General features: G+C 36.7%; 1 protein-coding gene across 2 annotated transcripts; it reads left to right on the forward strand.

Moving 5' to 3' along the window:
* The first annotated feature begins 10,643 nt into the window (after window positions 1-10,643).
* Window positions 10,644-16,594, forward strand: LOC122318553 (putative 4-hydroxy-4-methyl-2-oxoglutarate aldolase 2). 2 transcript variants are annotated; one of them, XM_043136015.1, is made up of 3 exons: window positions 10,644-10,878; window positions 11,954-12,002; window positions 15,913-16,594. In XM_043136015.1, exon 3 carries the CDS (start codon window positions 15,918-15,920, stop codon window positions 16,416-16,418), a length of 501 nt encoding a protein of 166 aa, XP_042991949.1. In that variant the 5' UTR covers window positions 10,644-10,878; window positions 11,954-12,002; window positions 15,913-15,917; the 3' UTR covers window positions 16,419-16,594. The 2 variants fall into 2 exon arrangements, with proteins under 2 accessions (XP_042991949.1, XP_042991948.1); XM_043136014.1 differs by lacking the exon at window positions 11,954-12,002 and having other exon boundaries at window positions 10,647-10,878.
* Window positions 16,595-17,797: the final 1,203 nt, after the last annotated feature.

Consider the following 17,797-nt stretch of genomic DNA (forward strand, 5'->3'; position numbering starts at 1 on the left):
TTTCTTTAGCAATACTATGCACCAAACTGAAAATATCCCAAATACTTAAAACATACTTCATATATAAAGATCCATTGAATAACTAAGATAACAATACTAGTCCAAAATAGTTATGATCCAAAAAGTACTGGAGATGCAACTCCATCGTACAAGTAGCAATTTAACTACTATATTAACATTAACGACGCACCGTCGTTCAGTCGACTGTGTCTAGTTGATCAGCTCCTGATCCTCCTTCAGGTCCTATAACAAGATCTACCATTCGAGAGAATGGTAGTTGGGACTACCACAGTGAGATTTGATTACAAATCTCAGTAAGTTAACAAAACAAACTTCCACACAGGCTAATGATGCATGGATGACAGTAAAAGCATGAATACATAATCAAATTTATAAGTAATTGAAGCATAACTTGATGTACAATATAACATAATTGACATAACTTAAATTGAAACGTGAACTGAACTTGACTTGACATGAACTTGATCTGAAAGTTGACTTAACATGAAAAATACATACTCTACAGTTGTTGTGGCCCCATGTATTCTACACGTCATAATGCAGTTAAATACATACTCCACAGTTGTTGTGGCTCCATGTATTCTACGTGTCACAATGCAGTTAAATACATACTCCACAATTGTTATGGCCCCATGTATTCTACGTGTCACAATTGCTGTGTCTCGCAATTGCTGTGACCCCATACTTCGTGTGCCACAATTGCTCTGGATCCCACGAAACTAAATGTAACTCAAGATAAAACATGACTGGAATACGAAAGGACTGAAGCCCTAATGTAACATAACGTGACTTGAACATAAATTGAAAGACATGACGAACTTGAGATAGAAACATTTCGTAACATGACATATAATAGATAACATATTTAATATGACAGACTTGCAACAGTGAATATTACCTGACTTGACATACATGTAATAGATGGCATACTTAGCATGACGTACTTGTAATGTACAGCAATACATGACAGAATATATTATGTAACAGATAAAAACTGATGACAGAATAAATTCTGTATAACAGACAATTACGTGATAACTTGGCATGACATGACATATATGATAACACACATACATACACTATAGTTCCTTTACTTAGCACATATACATAGTAGACTGCTAGTAAGTTAAAAGCTAACTTACCTCGATCTCCGCGTTTCTTATAAAACCTTAAGCGCGATCACGAGGAACTGTAATTAGTGATTCTAAAAGTTAGCACTAAATCGCTAATAAATTGAAATATGGAAAATACTAACTTAAAGAGTAAAATTTTCATTTTACTCTCTGCATGTAGGAAAATGACCGTTTAACCCATAACTTAAGGATTTTGTATACTAATTCCAAAAGTCACCAAAATTTACATGCTTCATGTAAATTTTATCCTCAACTCAAATATCAATTTAGAAACATTTAAAACTAATCACAACTATTAAAACTCCATAGGGCCGAAATTCTCATATGCTATTTCCATTGATTTTTGTTTCTAACTTGTTTTGATTAACCTTTTGATCTATAACTTATAAAGATGTGATCTTCAAATCAAACCATCACATGATTTAAAAAGATGTCCTAAAACATATATAAGCTTCTAATTTAAGATCACATGGTTAAAAATTAACCAAAACATAAATTTAGCCAAGAACATCCACACTTTGGCTTATCTGAATATCTCTTTACATAAAATTTCATATCTTTGAAACTAACATTAAATATCTTCAAAATAATAATATAAAATGTATATAAGATGCTTAGGATCCTCCAATAAAATTATCAAAGTCATTGGAATAGGTTTAGACCACCAAATAGTTAAACTTTCTCAAAACAGAAACTGTTTTTCCTCTTCCAGTTTCTAAGTTTCTAAATCTAAGAAAATCTTTCATCAAAACCTTTAATCATACAAACATCCTCAACCAATAATCATATATACATGTTAACAATAGTTCATAAAAAGTTCGGACCAATATCTATCCATTAGCTTGGTCAAAAACTCCAAACTATAACATATTCTCCAGTTTATCTTCCAAAATGACCTTTCTATAGTTTACATAATATTTGACTAACCAAATGATCTTCTAATGGGACAAATAAGATATCCATGTAAAATAGACTAAAAAAGGAACAACTTATATGAAGGAAACTTTATGATAAAATACTTACAAAAACTTCAAAATGGGCGTGTAAAAGAACTCCTAAAAGCTGTCTGAGAGAGTATTTGATATTCTTTTAATGGAAAGTATAAATGAAGATAAGTTCATGGGTGGTGGCTGGAGATACTTATGGAAGAGATATGGAAGAAGATAAGACTGGAGTGAGAGTTGAGTGTAGGTCTCTGATTGAGTTGAATTATTCCATTCTCTGATGATGATTATATTTTTCAGACACCTGAATTTTTACTTGATGAGAAAATTCATCATATCAATGAAGATGACTTTGATTTTTTGATTGTTTTGCAGATTCATCTTTACCACTTGAAGTACAATTTGCGGGAGCAAGATGGAAACCCCAGTTTGAAGCTCTACCACCATTAGACATGCTTAAATCTTCAGAGGAAGAAGTTCTCCAGTTGGAACTGAAACCACTTCCTCAAGATTTAAAGTATGTGTTCCTTGGTCCTGAAGAAGGCACTTTTCCGGTGGTGATTTCCTCAAAGCTAAATCAGAAGGATGAAGCCCAGTTGATTGAAGTATTAAGGAAGCATCGATGCGCAATTGGTTGGACAATAGCTGACATCAAAGGCATTGATGCCGCTGTATGTACCCACAGAATCCATCTTGAAGACGATGCTAGACCGGTTCGTGATGCTCAACGTAGGCTCAATCCTACCATGAAGGAAGTTGTGAAAGAGGAGGTGCTTAAGCTACTCGCAGTGGGTATCATTTATCCCATCTCATACAGTAAGTGGGTAAGTCCAACTCAAGTGGTACCAAAGAAATCTGGTTTGATTGTCATAAAAAATGATAAAAATGAGTTGATTCCAACTAGAATGGTTACTGGGTGGAGAATGTCATTGACTATAGAAAACTTAACTCAGCCAGTAGGAAGGATCATTTTCCTTTACCATTCTTGGATCAAATTTTGGAAAGAGTAGCTGGTAATGCATACTATTGTTTCTTGGATGGCTATTCTGGTTATTATCAAATTGCTGTAGCACCTGAGGATCAGGAGAAAACCACTTTCACCTGTCCTTTTGGCACTTTTGCTTTTACTAGAATGCCTTTTGGTTTGTGTAATGCTCCAGCTACTTTTCAGAGATGCATGATGAGTATTTTTTCTGATATGATTGATGACATTTGTGAAATATTCATGGATGATTTCTCTGTTTTTGGAAAATCCTTTGAGAGTTGTTTGCATAATTTGGCACGTATTCTCCAGAGATGTGAGGAAAAAAATCTTTTACTTAATTGGGAGAAATGCCAATTTATGGTCACTCAGGGCATTGTATTGGGGCATATTGTTTCTTCTGAGGGTATAAAGGTTGACAAGGCAAAGATTGAATTAATATCTAAACTTCCTATTCCTAGAACAGTTAGGGATATTTGTTCTTTTCTTGGTCATGCTGGCTTTTATAGGCGGTTTATTCAAGGGTTTAGTTCTATTGCAAAACCTTTGTGCACTCTTTTACAAAATGATATTGACTTTGTTTGGACTGATGAGTGCCAAAAATCTTTTGATACCCTTAAGAAATCGCTTACCACTGCACCTATTGTGCAACCTCCGCAGTGGGACCTTCCCTTTGAGATTATGACAGATGCTAGTGACTATGCCTTAGGAGCTGTTTTGGGGCAGCGGGTGGATAATAGGCCATTTGTGATTTATTATGCTACTAGAACCTTGAATGATGCCCAGAAAAATTATACCACTACTGAAAAAGAATTGCTTGCAGTGGTTTTTGCACTTGATAAATTTCAAACTTATATTCTTGGTTCTCCTGTTACTATTTTCACTGACCACTCTGCTCTTAAGTATTTGTTGGCTAAGAAAGATGCAAAGCCACGCTTGATTCGCTGGATTCTATTACTTCAAGAGTTCAACATCAACATTAAGGACAAGAAAGGAGTTGAAAACGTGGTAGCTGACCACCTCTCTAGATTGTCATCATCTCCTTCTTCAAATGTCAGCTTTCCTCTTGATGATAGTTTCCCAGATGAGCAGCTGTTTGTGGTTGATAGAGCTCCCTGGTATGCTGACATAGTCAATTATCTGGTGACTGAGCGAATGCCTTCTGAATGGTCCACCCAAGATAAGCGTCGGTTTCTCTCTGAGGTACAATACTTTTATTTTGATGATCCATATCTTTTTAAGTATTGTTCGGACCAATTGATTCGAAGATGCATTCCTGATGATGAGTTTTCTTTGGTTTTGAGATTTTGTCATATGGGTGCATGTGGTGGTCATTTTTCAGCAAAGAAAACAATTTCAAAAATTTTGCAAAGCGGTTTTTACTGGCCATCCATGTTTAAAGATGCTTATAATTTTTGCAAGACTTGTGAGCCTTGTCAAAAATTGGGATCCATTAGCAAAAGAGACATGATGCATCTTTCCCCTATTCTGACTTTAGAAATTTTTGATTGTTGGGGAATAGACTTCATGGGACCTTTTCCGGTTTTTTTTTGGAAACACATATATTCTTTTAGCTATGGATTATGTTTCAAAATGGGTGGAGGCCATTGCTTGCAAAACAAGTGACCATCATGTTGTCCTGAAATTTTTACAATCTTTGTTTGCTCGTTTTGGCATGCCAAAAGTTATTATAAGTGATGGGGGTTCTCATTTTTGTAACAAACTACTGGATCATTCACTCACACTGCAGCAGATTGAAGAACTCCTTGAGGGGTCCAATTGCCACTGCAGCTCAGCCTCCTCCACCGTTTCGAATTTTCATCTCCATTCAACTGGCTTGATCTTTTCAATTCCCTACTTGCTATTTCATTTCAGTTTTGAGTTTTTGAATTATTTTAGAGAATTTTGATTTAGACGTTTGAGAAATTTATTTGTTATTCATTCAATTCATGTTATTTATTTTTATCGTTTCGTTAAACTTTCATTTTAGTAGTGATTACAATTACGGTGGTCTAATTTGAGAATTTGTGATTTGAATATAATGATGAACCCTAGAACATTGATTTTGGGGCTTTTCAATTTCAGTGCATGTTTTGTCAATTACTTCCTAATTTAGTTTAATTCTTAATTTAGTTTTATCAATTTCTGAGTTTAATCTATTAGTCCTTTACATTCCGATCCGACAATCAAAATCCAAAGATATGAATCTAGTCCAAGACTAGTGTCCTCTCCCATCCATTGCACATACCATCATTTTATTTTCCCTTTGTGAAGTTTTTCATTTTTTTCAACGAGTTTGATTTCTAAGTAACTTTCCTTGAGGAGACGATCTAGGAATTTATTCCTAATTATTACACGACATCCTCCTGCACTTGGGATAGCTTTAGTGCTACTCATTTTTGAGTGAGTCAGTCTCTCTTACCTAGAGTGAGAGTTAAGTGTAGGACTCTCTTACCCAATAATATTTACAAAAATCATCTCAAGATATTTTTTACCCAATAATATTCACGAAATGAGCTTAAGATATTTTTATCCAATAATATCCATAAATTAACTTAAGATATTTTTATCCAATAATATCCACAATTTTGAACCGACGTTTCATCCGAAAATATGAAAGTGTTATTGCGCGATAAGACCTTAAATGACCCTTCGAGTCTAATGGCACAAACCATAATACATTTTGACACTTCTAACTATCTCCAATAATCAAAAACACACTTCTGATACCATAGTAAATAATAACACTAACTATGTAGTTAGACTAAAACCTATACGATTAATGGATTCGTGAAAACTTATGGACTCTTCACGAGGTTCCTAAAGCTAATAGAAATTTTACAATTGAATTTCTAGTGGGCTGTTACAATACCTCCCAACGGGATGTTGTGAACTTGTACCCATAATGGCTCTTTATCAAAAGCCATGTCCTTAGGGGAGATCAGACCATTGTAATCTTTTAGAAAAAGAAGTTGACGATCAAAAGACCACGGCCTTCCAAGCTTTACTTTTTGCATATCCGTAGCTTCCTTGAACTCAAACAAGAACAGGTTTTTACCTACTACTTTGATTTGTAGATCCCCTCGTAACCTCCATAATCTTCTCATTGAAGTTTTGAAGGCTTCGCTGTTAATCACTTTCTCTGTAATGACAAGCCCCAGTAAACTCATGTTGCCTCGTCTGAGAGTAGCCTCTTCTGTGGTTAAATTGAAGAGGACATCAGCTTGTTCATGCTCGGTCAGCTTGAGTTTTCCCTATGTTTCTATTAGAGCTTCTTCCATCTCTAATCGGCACTGGATTCCCAAGGAAAGCTTCTGGTAAGAGGTTTCTAAAAGGGACTCCTTTCTCAATCTGACCAGGACGACGTGAGGGAGGAAAATTCCTCACTGAAAAAGGTTGGTAAGCGGGATTGCACACTATACCCCTCAGTTTCAAGAAACCAGGGGACTGTCCTTGCCTTTCACAAGAGAAGAACTCCTCAGCTCAAGCAGGAACTCAAGCAGGAGACTGACTGCACTTTTGTTTTCGATCCCTTGATACACTAAACTTGTCTTTGTCATTGACAAAACTAGTGTTAACAACATTTAAACTATGCTTTGAACTATAGTAATTTTCCAGAAAATCAAAGAAAAGTATATGCTTATGAAGTCATACATTTTTTCTTTCCATTTTATTTTAATACGCAATTTTTCAGAATTAGAAATAGTAGCATGATAAGTTTTTCTCTTATCACAATTTTCATTAGAATTATATTCATTGAATAAAGAAATTAAATCAATTTCAAAACATCTATTTTTCACAGTAAGTTGGCTATGATAAATAGGTGCAATAGGAGCAATTATATCTAAAGCTATTGGCGATAAATATGAAGCATTTTATTCCTGGTTATCAGCTTCTTCCTTTATAGGTTTGTCCTTGGATGTTTCAGCATCTTTGGTGATGTAATAAGCAGAAGTGACCTGAGAGGAGGTAGAGACTCCTTTCAGTTTTAAATCAAGGTTGACAAATTTAATTGTCTTAACAGAATCCTTTAGATTTTTTTTGAGATTTTGGTCTCATTTTTTTGGGATTTCGAAAGTGAAAGAAGATTTAGCTCAAGCGAAATAATTTCTTCTTTCATTGATAACTAGAGGTTGATCAAAACTGATTTTAACAGTGCCATCAAGATACTATTGAATGTAATCAAGGTTAAGCTCATTAGTTAAAACTTTACTGGGAGAAACTTCATGTTCTAGGGTCTATTCATTGAGAAGAGAAATATCTTTATAATAAATCATTCTTGTAACCTGTATATTTGCATCAGGAGTAGAACTATGAATTAACACAGTCTTATTTCCTGAGAATTTTAAAACAGTTTTAGGATTTAAATTAGTCTTTAAAATCCTGTAATAAATACGATAAATTATGGCGAGAGGTTTGCTTCCCTCTTCCATATCATAACCGGATGCTAAAATATTCAAAGTTAAAACTTTTAAAATATTTTGGATGTTCTAGAGTAAGAGTTAAATAAGGAAAACAGTCAAAGTGGACAGAACCACTAAATAAAGATGATTGAATCATTCCAAGTATTATAGTTTTAAATTTATTGAATCTAGCATCTCTTAAATAAAGAAGTACTGAAACATTGATGTTCTACCTCATTAGAGGTTTAACAACAACTTGAACAGAGTCAATTTGAAAAATTTGTAACCTTTCACCATAAAATCTTGAATCAATATTATGTTAAATAGGCAATATTTTTCATGAGTTTTTAAAATAACATAAGTTTGTTCAACAGTTTTAACATTGAATTTTGTCTTGAAAGCAAACTGAACCCAAGTAGTTTTGTAAATAGAATTAGCATTAATCATAGGAATACCCAACGATTGAAATCAACAGAATCAGTTTCTTCAATAGAAAAGTCTTCCTCATTAATAATATCAGGAGGTGTACTAGACCTAGAACTTATAGATGAATTAGATATAAACATCCTATTCATTATGAAATCAACCACAACAAAACTTAGCACTTACTTACCTACCTTTACTCAAATTTCTATTGCATTTCGTGACGCATACCCTTGGTCCAACCTCATACCTACTCCTACCCTACATGCTATCCTAGCTCAAACGGGCCTTACAGATGGGGTGGTGCCAACAGAAAGAAGAACTTGAACAGGAAATAGAAAGTACAAAGCAACGTTATGGAAAGCTGCACAAGAAATAAGATGAGAAGAAATAATCAATCTATTAGCAGCCAGAACCAAAGCATGACTTTGATACCAAAAAGGGGGCGGAAGGAGAGCATGATAGAGATTGAAAGTGGGACCAAATGATTGGAGGACTAGATAACTGGAATCAGAATCAAGAATCGGAAATGAAGTAATAGGACCATATATATATATATATATATATATATATATTATGGACAATGTTAGGGTGATTACTAAATGTGTACAGTAGTACAAATAAGATTTTTTTTTTTACTTTTCTTTTATTTGTCTTTAATCATTTTTTAAACATCCTTAACCATTAAGGAAAAAAATTTACTAATAGTCACTCTCTTAACCATTAGGAAAAAAATAAAAAAAATAAAAAAATATATGAGTGGGTACATTTGGTGGACATATTTAGTAATCATACTATCATTTGTCATATATTATATATATAGGAAAATAATAGTATGACTACTAAATATGCCCACCAAATGCATCCACTAATATATTTTTATTTTTTCTTAATAGTTAAGAAAGTGATTATCAGTGAATTTATATATATATATATTAGTTAAGGATGTTTAAAAAATAAACTTATTTATACTAATATGCATATTTAATGGGAGTTTTAGTGAGAGAAGCTCCATCCTCTCTCTAGGAAAAAGAAACCAGGTAACCGTCCGAGGGAGGTGGAGCTTCGGCTCCTCCCTCCCTCCTCCCAACCGTTTCTGTGTTTTCTTTTCTGTTTTCGATGTTTGTTTTCCTGAAATAAGATCGGCTCCGGAGGCTTCCACCAGAGGCCGTGACCCGAGATCTTTTCTTCTTTTTTACACCCAGTTGGGCGGAGAGTTTTTCTGTTGGGGGGGAGGTTCTCGGTTGCGGCTTTGGGCGAGATCCCTGACTATTTTGTATAGTCTTCTGTGGGATGTTCCTCAAAGGGTTACGGCGTGAGTTTGAATCGGGTGTCTTGCTCCTGGATTGATGGTTTTGCTTGTTGGCTCGGGGTGCTCCTCGCGGGGTTAAGGATCTCTGTTTTACCATGGAAAACAGAGGGTGGTTACGGGGTGCAAGCCGTGCTGCATGGAGGTTTCAAAGGGGTTGGGGTGGAGGCCGGAAGCTTCTCATGGTGTTTTCTCTTCTGGTTGGTGGCGGAAATCAGGTGTCACAGTGTTGATGGTTTTCGTTTCTTCGTTATTTTTGTTTTGATTGTTAGATCTGGTTAGTTCTGGTGTTTTGACTGGGGTTGGGAATAAGCCTTGGGTGGCTCTGTGTCCGCTTAGTCTAGGTTTGGTTTTCGTCCTTATGTGGCTTTGGTTATGGCCCTGTGTCCGTTTGATCTAGCCGTAGTGATTGTGGCCGGGCGACGGAGACGGTGGTGTAATCCGTGAGCAGGGAGTAAGTTGCATTCTCCATGGAGCGGCCAAACCTTTCTGTCGAAGCCTGTAGGGATGAAGAGCTGAGCAGGGGCCGGACGGGGGAAGGATGCAGAGGCTCGTGGGGAGGAAGATGGGTGGCGGCGGCTTGTGTTTGAGTTGAAACCCTAATCGGGTTGGGCCCCCATGGCCCTATGGGCCGGATTGTTATCTTGGGCAGGACCTGTAGTTCAGGCTGGGCTATGGGCCGGTTTTTTAACTTGGGCAGGGCCTGTAGTTTCAGACTGGGCTTTTTGTTTTACCAGCCCTTAGTTTTTTTTTAAGTAAATCTGCTTAGTTTTTTATAAATAATAAAATAGGCTTATATCCCACTCCTCTTTGGAGGAATGTGGGTGTTAGTCCTACTCCTCTTTTGGAGGAAGGTAGGTGTTAGTACTCTTCCTCCTTGGGAGGAGAGAGTTTGGTTATTCTCCTCCTCCTTGGGAGGATGGAGCGGGTGTGTATCTCCCTTCTTCGGAAGGAAGGTTTGTTTCAGCTCTGGTTTTGGCAGAGCGCCTTCTCTTTTGATTTTCTGTCAGGGGAGAAGGTGTAGAAGTTTAGACAATGTCCGTCACAAAGAAATTTGTTGACGGGGAAGCTCCTGAGCAGTTGCGTTAGTTGACTTATAGTCGGATCTCCTGTATTGATAAGTCACAGTTGTAACTTCGATTATTAATGAATGCAGATGCATTTTTCCCTTCAAAAAAAAAAAAATATGCATATTTAATGAGTACATTTGTAAGTCACTCTTTAAAAAATAATTAAAAAAAAAACTTATTTATACTAATATGCACATTTAATGAGTAATTTTGTAAGTCACCCTACCGTTGCACATATCAGAAAATAGCATGAAGTTTGTCAGGCCATATAGCCTGATCAACGTACAAAAGAACATATCCCCACCGCGTTGCAATAGACGCATATAAAGTGAAAAAGAAAGGAATATAAAATTACATAACAAAAAAGAAAAAGAAAAGCCGTAAAAAAGGTCAAAAAATTGATATAACTGATTCTCTCTCCCTCTCCCTCTTCCTCTCTCTCTCTCCCTGTCTTAAAAGTTGCATTTTATGCTCGTTTGTTAGAGTGGAATTCGACTTGTGTTAATCACGATCTGTCAGCACAGCGCACTGTCTATTCTTGAATTGCAATAGTTTCGTGGTTTGGTGCTTTGTGATTCAGACCCCAGACAAAGGTAAAAATAATTCGATTTTCTCTTCTTTTCTTTCTCGATTTCCTTAGCTCACCGCTAGTATTTATTACCTGCCATTTCTGGATGTGAATTTTTCTTTTATTCTTTATCTCTGTTTGGTCGACGACTACAATTTCATGCCTTTGAAAGTTTAAACTTCTTTTCCATTTATCGCATCTTGTATCCTCAATTTGTGCCGATCTAATGTTTAGATCCTTTAAAACATCTTGATCAATTTGCACACTCCCTGTGGATTACTTAATCGTTTTTGTCGTAATTGCTGAACTTGTACTTTGGATTTGATTAAAGAAATCAAAATAAATATTTTTATGCGCTTATGTTTCTGGTACACGAGTTTCTGGTGACTACTATAGCCATCTAGATAGGTTGTACCGCTTGTATACCTTCTTGTGTACTTGGACTATGCCTATTATTATTAATACTACCGTTTACTTATAAAAAAAAAAAAAATGTTTCTGGTACCAGGTTTTAACAGAAAGTATTATCCAACATGAAACAAAAAACCTGTGTCAATCTATAAAATGCAATCGAAGGGATCTAAATCCAAGCAACTAAAGTTGGGCAAAGTTTTGCAGTCCTGTCACCCGCGACTGCAACATTTTTGCCGATATTTTATACTCGAGACTGGGACCTCATTTTAAGTTTGATTTTATTTTGTTATATTCTAGAGAACTATATATTCTTATCATACACATTGTGCCGGCCTTGGATTTTTGTCTATTTTCTATGTTTAATTTATGCGAATACTTCCAAAAATATGATTTTAGATTTTGAATATGAACTGTCTTACTCTCTTGCTTGAGCTCAAGAGTCTTTTGTACATTTTCTGTTTTGGTTGGATGCTTCATCTTCATCATCAATTTGGGATAAAAATTCAATTGGTTGTATATGTGGTGTGATCCTTATTACAACTTCAGCTTAAACACGTATTTATTTTTTATAAAGTTATTAAGTGAAGCCTTACTTCTGTTGCTATATGTGATTAATTACTAGGAATTGTGGTATTGCTTTATTTGTTAATGATTGAATTGTGATGCATTTATGTCTTAAATTTCAGCCTCTGCAACCTCTTCCTCAAGCTTTGCAATTGCTGTCATTAATCAGACGTGATCAAATTTATCCTTTTAACTCCTTCTGTCTTTCTGGTCACTCATCTTTTTTTCAAATTATGTGTCTGGTTTTATTTATCATCTCTAATTTGTATTATTGTCTGTCCATTCTATAAAATTTTCATAACTTGCTAAATAACTGATCAAACTACATCACCTTTTGATACAGTTCCAAGGTTTAATTGCAATATCAGATACTCTTCAACAGCACGTTTTACAAAAGCAAAATAGAAATGGGTTTTATTATTATTTTTAGATGGGATACTTGATACAATTTAATGAAGGTTCTGTTAAGGAAGCGAATCAAAATGATAGATCAAATGCATATGACTGAAGCCACTGCAGATCAATAATCATTTAAATCTCTAGGATATTAGCACCACCATATCAACATATTGATCTCTTGTAACGGATAGTAGTTTAATGTTGATTTGTTACCTTGTATAGATTAAGTTACCTTGTACAGTTTACATACAGCTTCAGTATATGTATGTACAGAGCGTGAAATGAAATATGAAAACTTTTTCTCTCTATACTCAGTTCTTTCATGGTATCCGAGCCCCACGTTTACACCTATTGTTATGGCCAATTCTAGTTCTACTCCCACCATGTTTTCCTTTCCCAACATCACACAGTTAGTTTCTATCAAACTGGACAGCTCAAATTACTTGTTATGGCGGTCACAGTTCCTTCCAGTCTTAAGGAGTCATGTTTTTTTGGGTATTGTTGATGTCATTGAGACATGCCCTCCCCGACACCTACCTGATTCCCAAACTCTAAATCCAGATTACATCATCTGGAACAAGAAAGATCAGTATCTACTAAACTGGATTAATTCCACACTTACTGAAGCTGTGATACCCCATTTTTACGTGTATTTTCATTAAAGGAGTATTTTAATTTAATTAAAATATTAGTTCTTTTATTTTAAATTATCGTTTTGAGTTTAAATTGCTGTGTAATTTATTTTAGTTTGTTTTTGGATTTAAAATTTAGTTGTTAGTTTTTACTACTTATTTATTATATTTTAGCTTGATGTGGTGTTTAAATTATTTTATTCGTTTTATAGCTTTTAAAGTTGTTTTCGTCGGATCAGTTTTTGGACTCCAGAGGTGAGGATTGGACCTCATTTCTTTTTCCCATCTTTTATTTTTCTCTTTTTCTTTTTCTCTTTTCTTTTTCTCTCTCTTTTTTCTTTCTTTTTCTTTTCCTCCTTCGGTTTCCTCCCATGTGCGCGACACTCTCTCTCTCTCTCTCCTCCATCTTTCGGCATTTTCTTCCACCACCCAGAACCGCCGCTTGCCACCGCTGTGACCTGCACCACCCACCCATAAATCTTCCCCTCCGGCCGGCGCACCTCCCCACCAAGTTTCACCTCCATCCGAGCCACCGTTAGCCGCCACGAGCTCCTCCAAGCCGCACAGTTTTTGGGCCATTTCACCGCCGTCGTTCCACGTCCGGCCACAACCTCTTCACCACATCATCACCTACCTCTTGCCGTCCCAAACCACCTATTTCCAGCTCCGATTCGTTGCCGGAGCAGCTCCCACGAGCTCATCTTCGTTTTTGCCGTTTTTCACTTTCACCGCCGTTTCCTCTGCCACCCACGGCCAACTCTCTCTTTCACTAGCTTTATAAATACCTCTAGGTTATTGTATATCAATCCCAAGTCTTGGTTTGTCCCTATTCAAAAGTAGGTATTTTACAACCCATGGCCACAGTGTATTTTACATTGTTACGTTACTTTCTCTTCGTTTTTTTCAGCTCGTTGATCCTTCGAAAATTATTATATAGCGCTGTAAGTATTTTCCAAACTTTATTTTATATTTAAATATATTATTGCTTTCACAATAAATTCATTGACTGGTTGGTTATTCCGGACTGAGTCTGAGGAGTCTGGGGTCGGATGGATTGAAGACGGAGTTGTTTGGTTATTGTTGATGTTGAGTTTTGTTGGATAGATTGTGTCTTGAGGTGTGCATTGCATGGTGCATTCATGTACATGTATTAAATTGAGAAAAACTAGTTTTATCAGTGTAAATGGATTTTTGGGTGCGTGTGTATCACGACCCCAAGCCGAGATGGGCCATTATCTCGGTGGAGCTTCTCTATTCACTCGGGAGCGTAATATACTGAGTGACGTCCCCTGAGTTGTCGCTGGGCGACAACGGGAGTGGTCGGGATGGTAACGCTCTCGTACCGACTCCGTGGCCCTCTGCTGGCAGGGACTAGAGGATGCTTGGCTACGAACACGCTGGGCGCGGAATTGGACATCGCTCGTTAGGAAGTCACACGCATGGTCGTTACCCGTGGTGTGACAACGGGAGCCAGGGTGTGCAGATGACCCTAAGGGGAGGTCATGGTGCATTCGGATAATTGGATATTGTTTTGAAATTGGATTTTGGGCCAAATGAGACTTTTGGCGTGAGTGGGAAATGAATTATTTTTGGGGTCAAATGAGACTTTTGGCGTGCGTGCAAAAAATGTGGATTTATGGGATATGTGCATTTGGCATTCTTTCATGCATATTGTTGAGTTTAATATATTTTTATCTTGTGGCGTTTGGATTATTACTTACCTGTGGCACCATTTTGGTACCATAGATTTTGATGCAGATGTTGAGGAGGAGGAGGCTGAGCCTGAGGAGGCGGCTCCGCCAGAGTTTTGATTTGGAGTTGTTTATGTCAAAAAATAGCTCTACTAGTTTTTATGTCTTGTATTATGGTTTTGAAACAATATTTGAGACTTGTAATATTTTATTACGTGTGGTTTAAACGAGTTTGTATTTAAACAAAAAATTCTGGTACTTAGTTATAAGACTTTTATCATCCACTGTGTGATTTTATTGTACACTTGTTGCATGTACACACACTTAGCACTTGCGAGTTGTCATCATCCCGACGTTTCGATTTCCACGTGTCCGTATGTGGGAGTTAGGGGCGTCACAGAAGCTGTACTTTCAACTGTGTATGGTCTTAAGACTTCCAAGCAAGGGTGGCAGTCTTTAGCAGCCACATTTTCATCGCAATCTCGTTCACGAGTTGCACATCTCAAAAGGCAATTACAGAATCTTTGCCAAGACTCTAACTCCTGCCAAGAATTTATTTCCTTAGCCAAGGCACTGGCAGATCAGTTAGCAGCAGTGGGGAAATCAGTTGATTGCCTTTTTAAATTTAAGTCACCTTTGTTGCATCCAATCAATTATCTCAAAGCTTGTCCTGTACCATCTTTTTTATTCAATCATCCTTCACTAAGGCTAGACTTGGTGTTTGCTTGGATAATATATGACAATGGTTTTCCTGTCATTGTTTTGTCTTTCTTAGCAATGTATCATGGGTGTAACTTGAAATAGGCGGTAAAAGCTTGTGAGGAGTTGTGTTTTGCCTTCCTGGTGTAGCATGTTTGAGTGTGTTTTTCTGGTATATCTGCTTACCTACTTATTAATTATCAAAAAAAATTTCTGCTAACCTACTTTTTGGAACCAAACGTACCTGGCACATTATTGCTACTCTAATGTATCTTTATTATAGCTTATTCTTTCACATGTTGATTGTTGAGTAATGTTTGGATTGCATTACTCTAATGTATATCTAGGATAATAACTGTTACCTTATTCATTTCCTGTAAATTTAGACCTCTGTGTAATCTTTTCTCCCTAGTCACTTTTCAAAAGAAAAAAGGTGAATGATAGGTCCCCCCCCCCTCTCTCTCTCTCTCTCTCTCTCTATCTCTCTCTCTCTCTCTCCCCCTCTCCCCACCCAAACGTTCCCTACCAACTAGCTTAAAGAAGAATTCATAAACATCATTGTTAAATGCCAAAATCCTTTTATTAAACATATTTTGCTGGCCTTGAGTTGGGTGTATTTCTATTTCTAATTTGATCACATATGTTCTGAAACGTGTTCAGGATCAATGGCACTGGTTACAACTGCTGAAGTTTGTGATGCAAACCCACAACTAATTTCAGGTGGCGAGCTCCGGGCACTCCAGCCAAATTTTCAAATCTATGGCCGTCGTCAAGTCTTCTCTGGACCAATAGTTACCCTCAAGGTATTTGAAGACAATGTTTTGGTTCGTGAGTTTCTTGAGGAGAAGGGTGATGGCCGAGTTCTTGTTGTGGATGGGGGTGGAAGTCTGCGGTGTGCAATACTGGGGGGCAATCCTGTTGTACAAGCTCAGAATAATGGATGGGCAGGAATAGTTGTGAATGGCTGTGTAAGAGATGTTGATGAGATCAATGGTTGTGACATTGGGGTCAGGGCTCTGGCCTCCCACCCAATGAAAGCCAATAAGAAAGGTATGGGAGAAAAGCACGTTCCAATTAGCATTGCCGGGACAAGGATCTCTGATGGGGAATGGCTTTATGCAGATACTGATGGAATTCTGATTTCCCGAACTGAGTTATCTGTCTAAAGCGTATTCTCTTTGAAAGATACTTTCGGCAGGATGATAATCAAGTTAGGTAAGTTCTGCTGTATTGCTTGTTTCTGTATTCTGTTATGGAGCTCAGTTCTGAACTGTTGGTGAAACTGTGAGGTGATTACCGACATTAATCGAAGTCTATTGATGTCTTTGTCATTTTAGATCAATACACTAGTCCATAACACCCAACACACGAATGATCCCATGCAATACTCGCGGCCACCCTTTGAATGGCGGCATTGTTTTCGCTGCTAACCGTGCCCTTTGGACACCACTCTGCTTCCACATAAACCTCTGCCTACCCGGAACCTAATCTATAAATGAGACCTTGATGTCAGCTTAACGTGTAATATAGATGCTCCGTTTGATTTGACCGAAATAGTGGAAATCACAACCATTCTCAGCCATCGGCCACCGCGTGCAGTCACTCTCTCTTGTATTAACCATCTTCCCTTTTCACACCTAGGCATGATCTCATGCATTAGTATTTCTTGGGAGGTGCAAACCGAGCCGCTTGTTTGTTGGTGTGTGTTAACGCTGTGTGCCATCGTATGGAAATTGAGGATGTGTTTTAAGCCTTTAAGGTCTCGTTTGTTTTCAGCAATCATATCAAGTTATCTCATCTCATTTAATTATTATAATTTTTCTGAACATTCAAATAAAATATAATAAAAAATCTTATTTTTTTAAATTCCAAACTATAAATAATATTAAAATATTATATTATAATAATATTTTTATTCAAACTTTTATCTCAACTTACTATCTAAACCAGGCCTAAGTGGTTAAATACGAGATGGATGACCTGTGGATACCTACCAATATTTGGAGGCAAGAGAACTCGGGGATGAGAGTGGGTTAGAATGGAAGTTTTCTACCGAGAACTTGCGTTTTATCGTTCGGCACATGAGCAATTCTTAGCACCAAGCCATTTTTGAATTGAAGGAGCCATTGAAGTTCGTAACTTACAAGAAAACTTTCCAGAAGTCTTGAGGTGTAAATGTGATTCCTTGGCGGTGCATTTGTTTGGATTATGTATATTAATGTTTAGATTTGGAATTGCACCAAAGTTAAATAAGCTTCTATTTAAGGCTTTTAAAATCTAGGAGTAAAAATCTTTCGATGATTTGAAATTTAAATCCAAATTCTTCTATCCAAACATAACCTGATCAATTAAATTTGACGTAAGTCTTATTCATACATTTGTTCTCTACTTGGATGATGGTGCTTAGCGGCTCAAGAATTCAAAAAGAGAGATAAAAGGTAGAGAAGAGAATTAAAGGCTTAGATTAGGGAAAATACAGTACTTTGGTTTGGAATTTCGAATAACGCACAAAGAGTAAATAAAAGTGACTGTACATAAAATTTTT

This window comes from Carya illinoinensis, chromosome 8 (genome assembly GCF_018687715.1).
Source record: "Carya illinoinensis cultivar Pawnee chromosome 8, C.illinoinensisPawnee_v1, whole genome shotgun sequence".
In the NCBI taxonomy this organism is placed as follows: Eukaryota; Viridiplantae; Streptophyta; class Magnoliopsida; order Fagales; family Juglandaceae; genus Carya; species Carya illinoinensis.

Excerpts from the sequence above, each read along its gene's own strand:
- LOC122318553 (XM_043136015.1), top strand. The coding sequence starts at position 15,918 with ATGGCACTGGTTACAACTGCTGAAGTTTGTGATGCAAACCCACAACTA.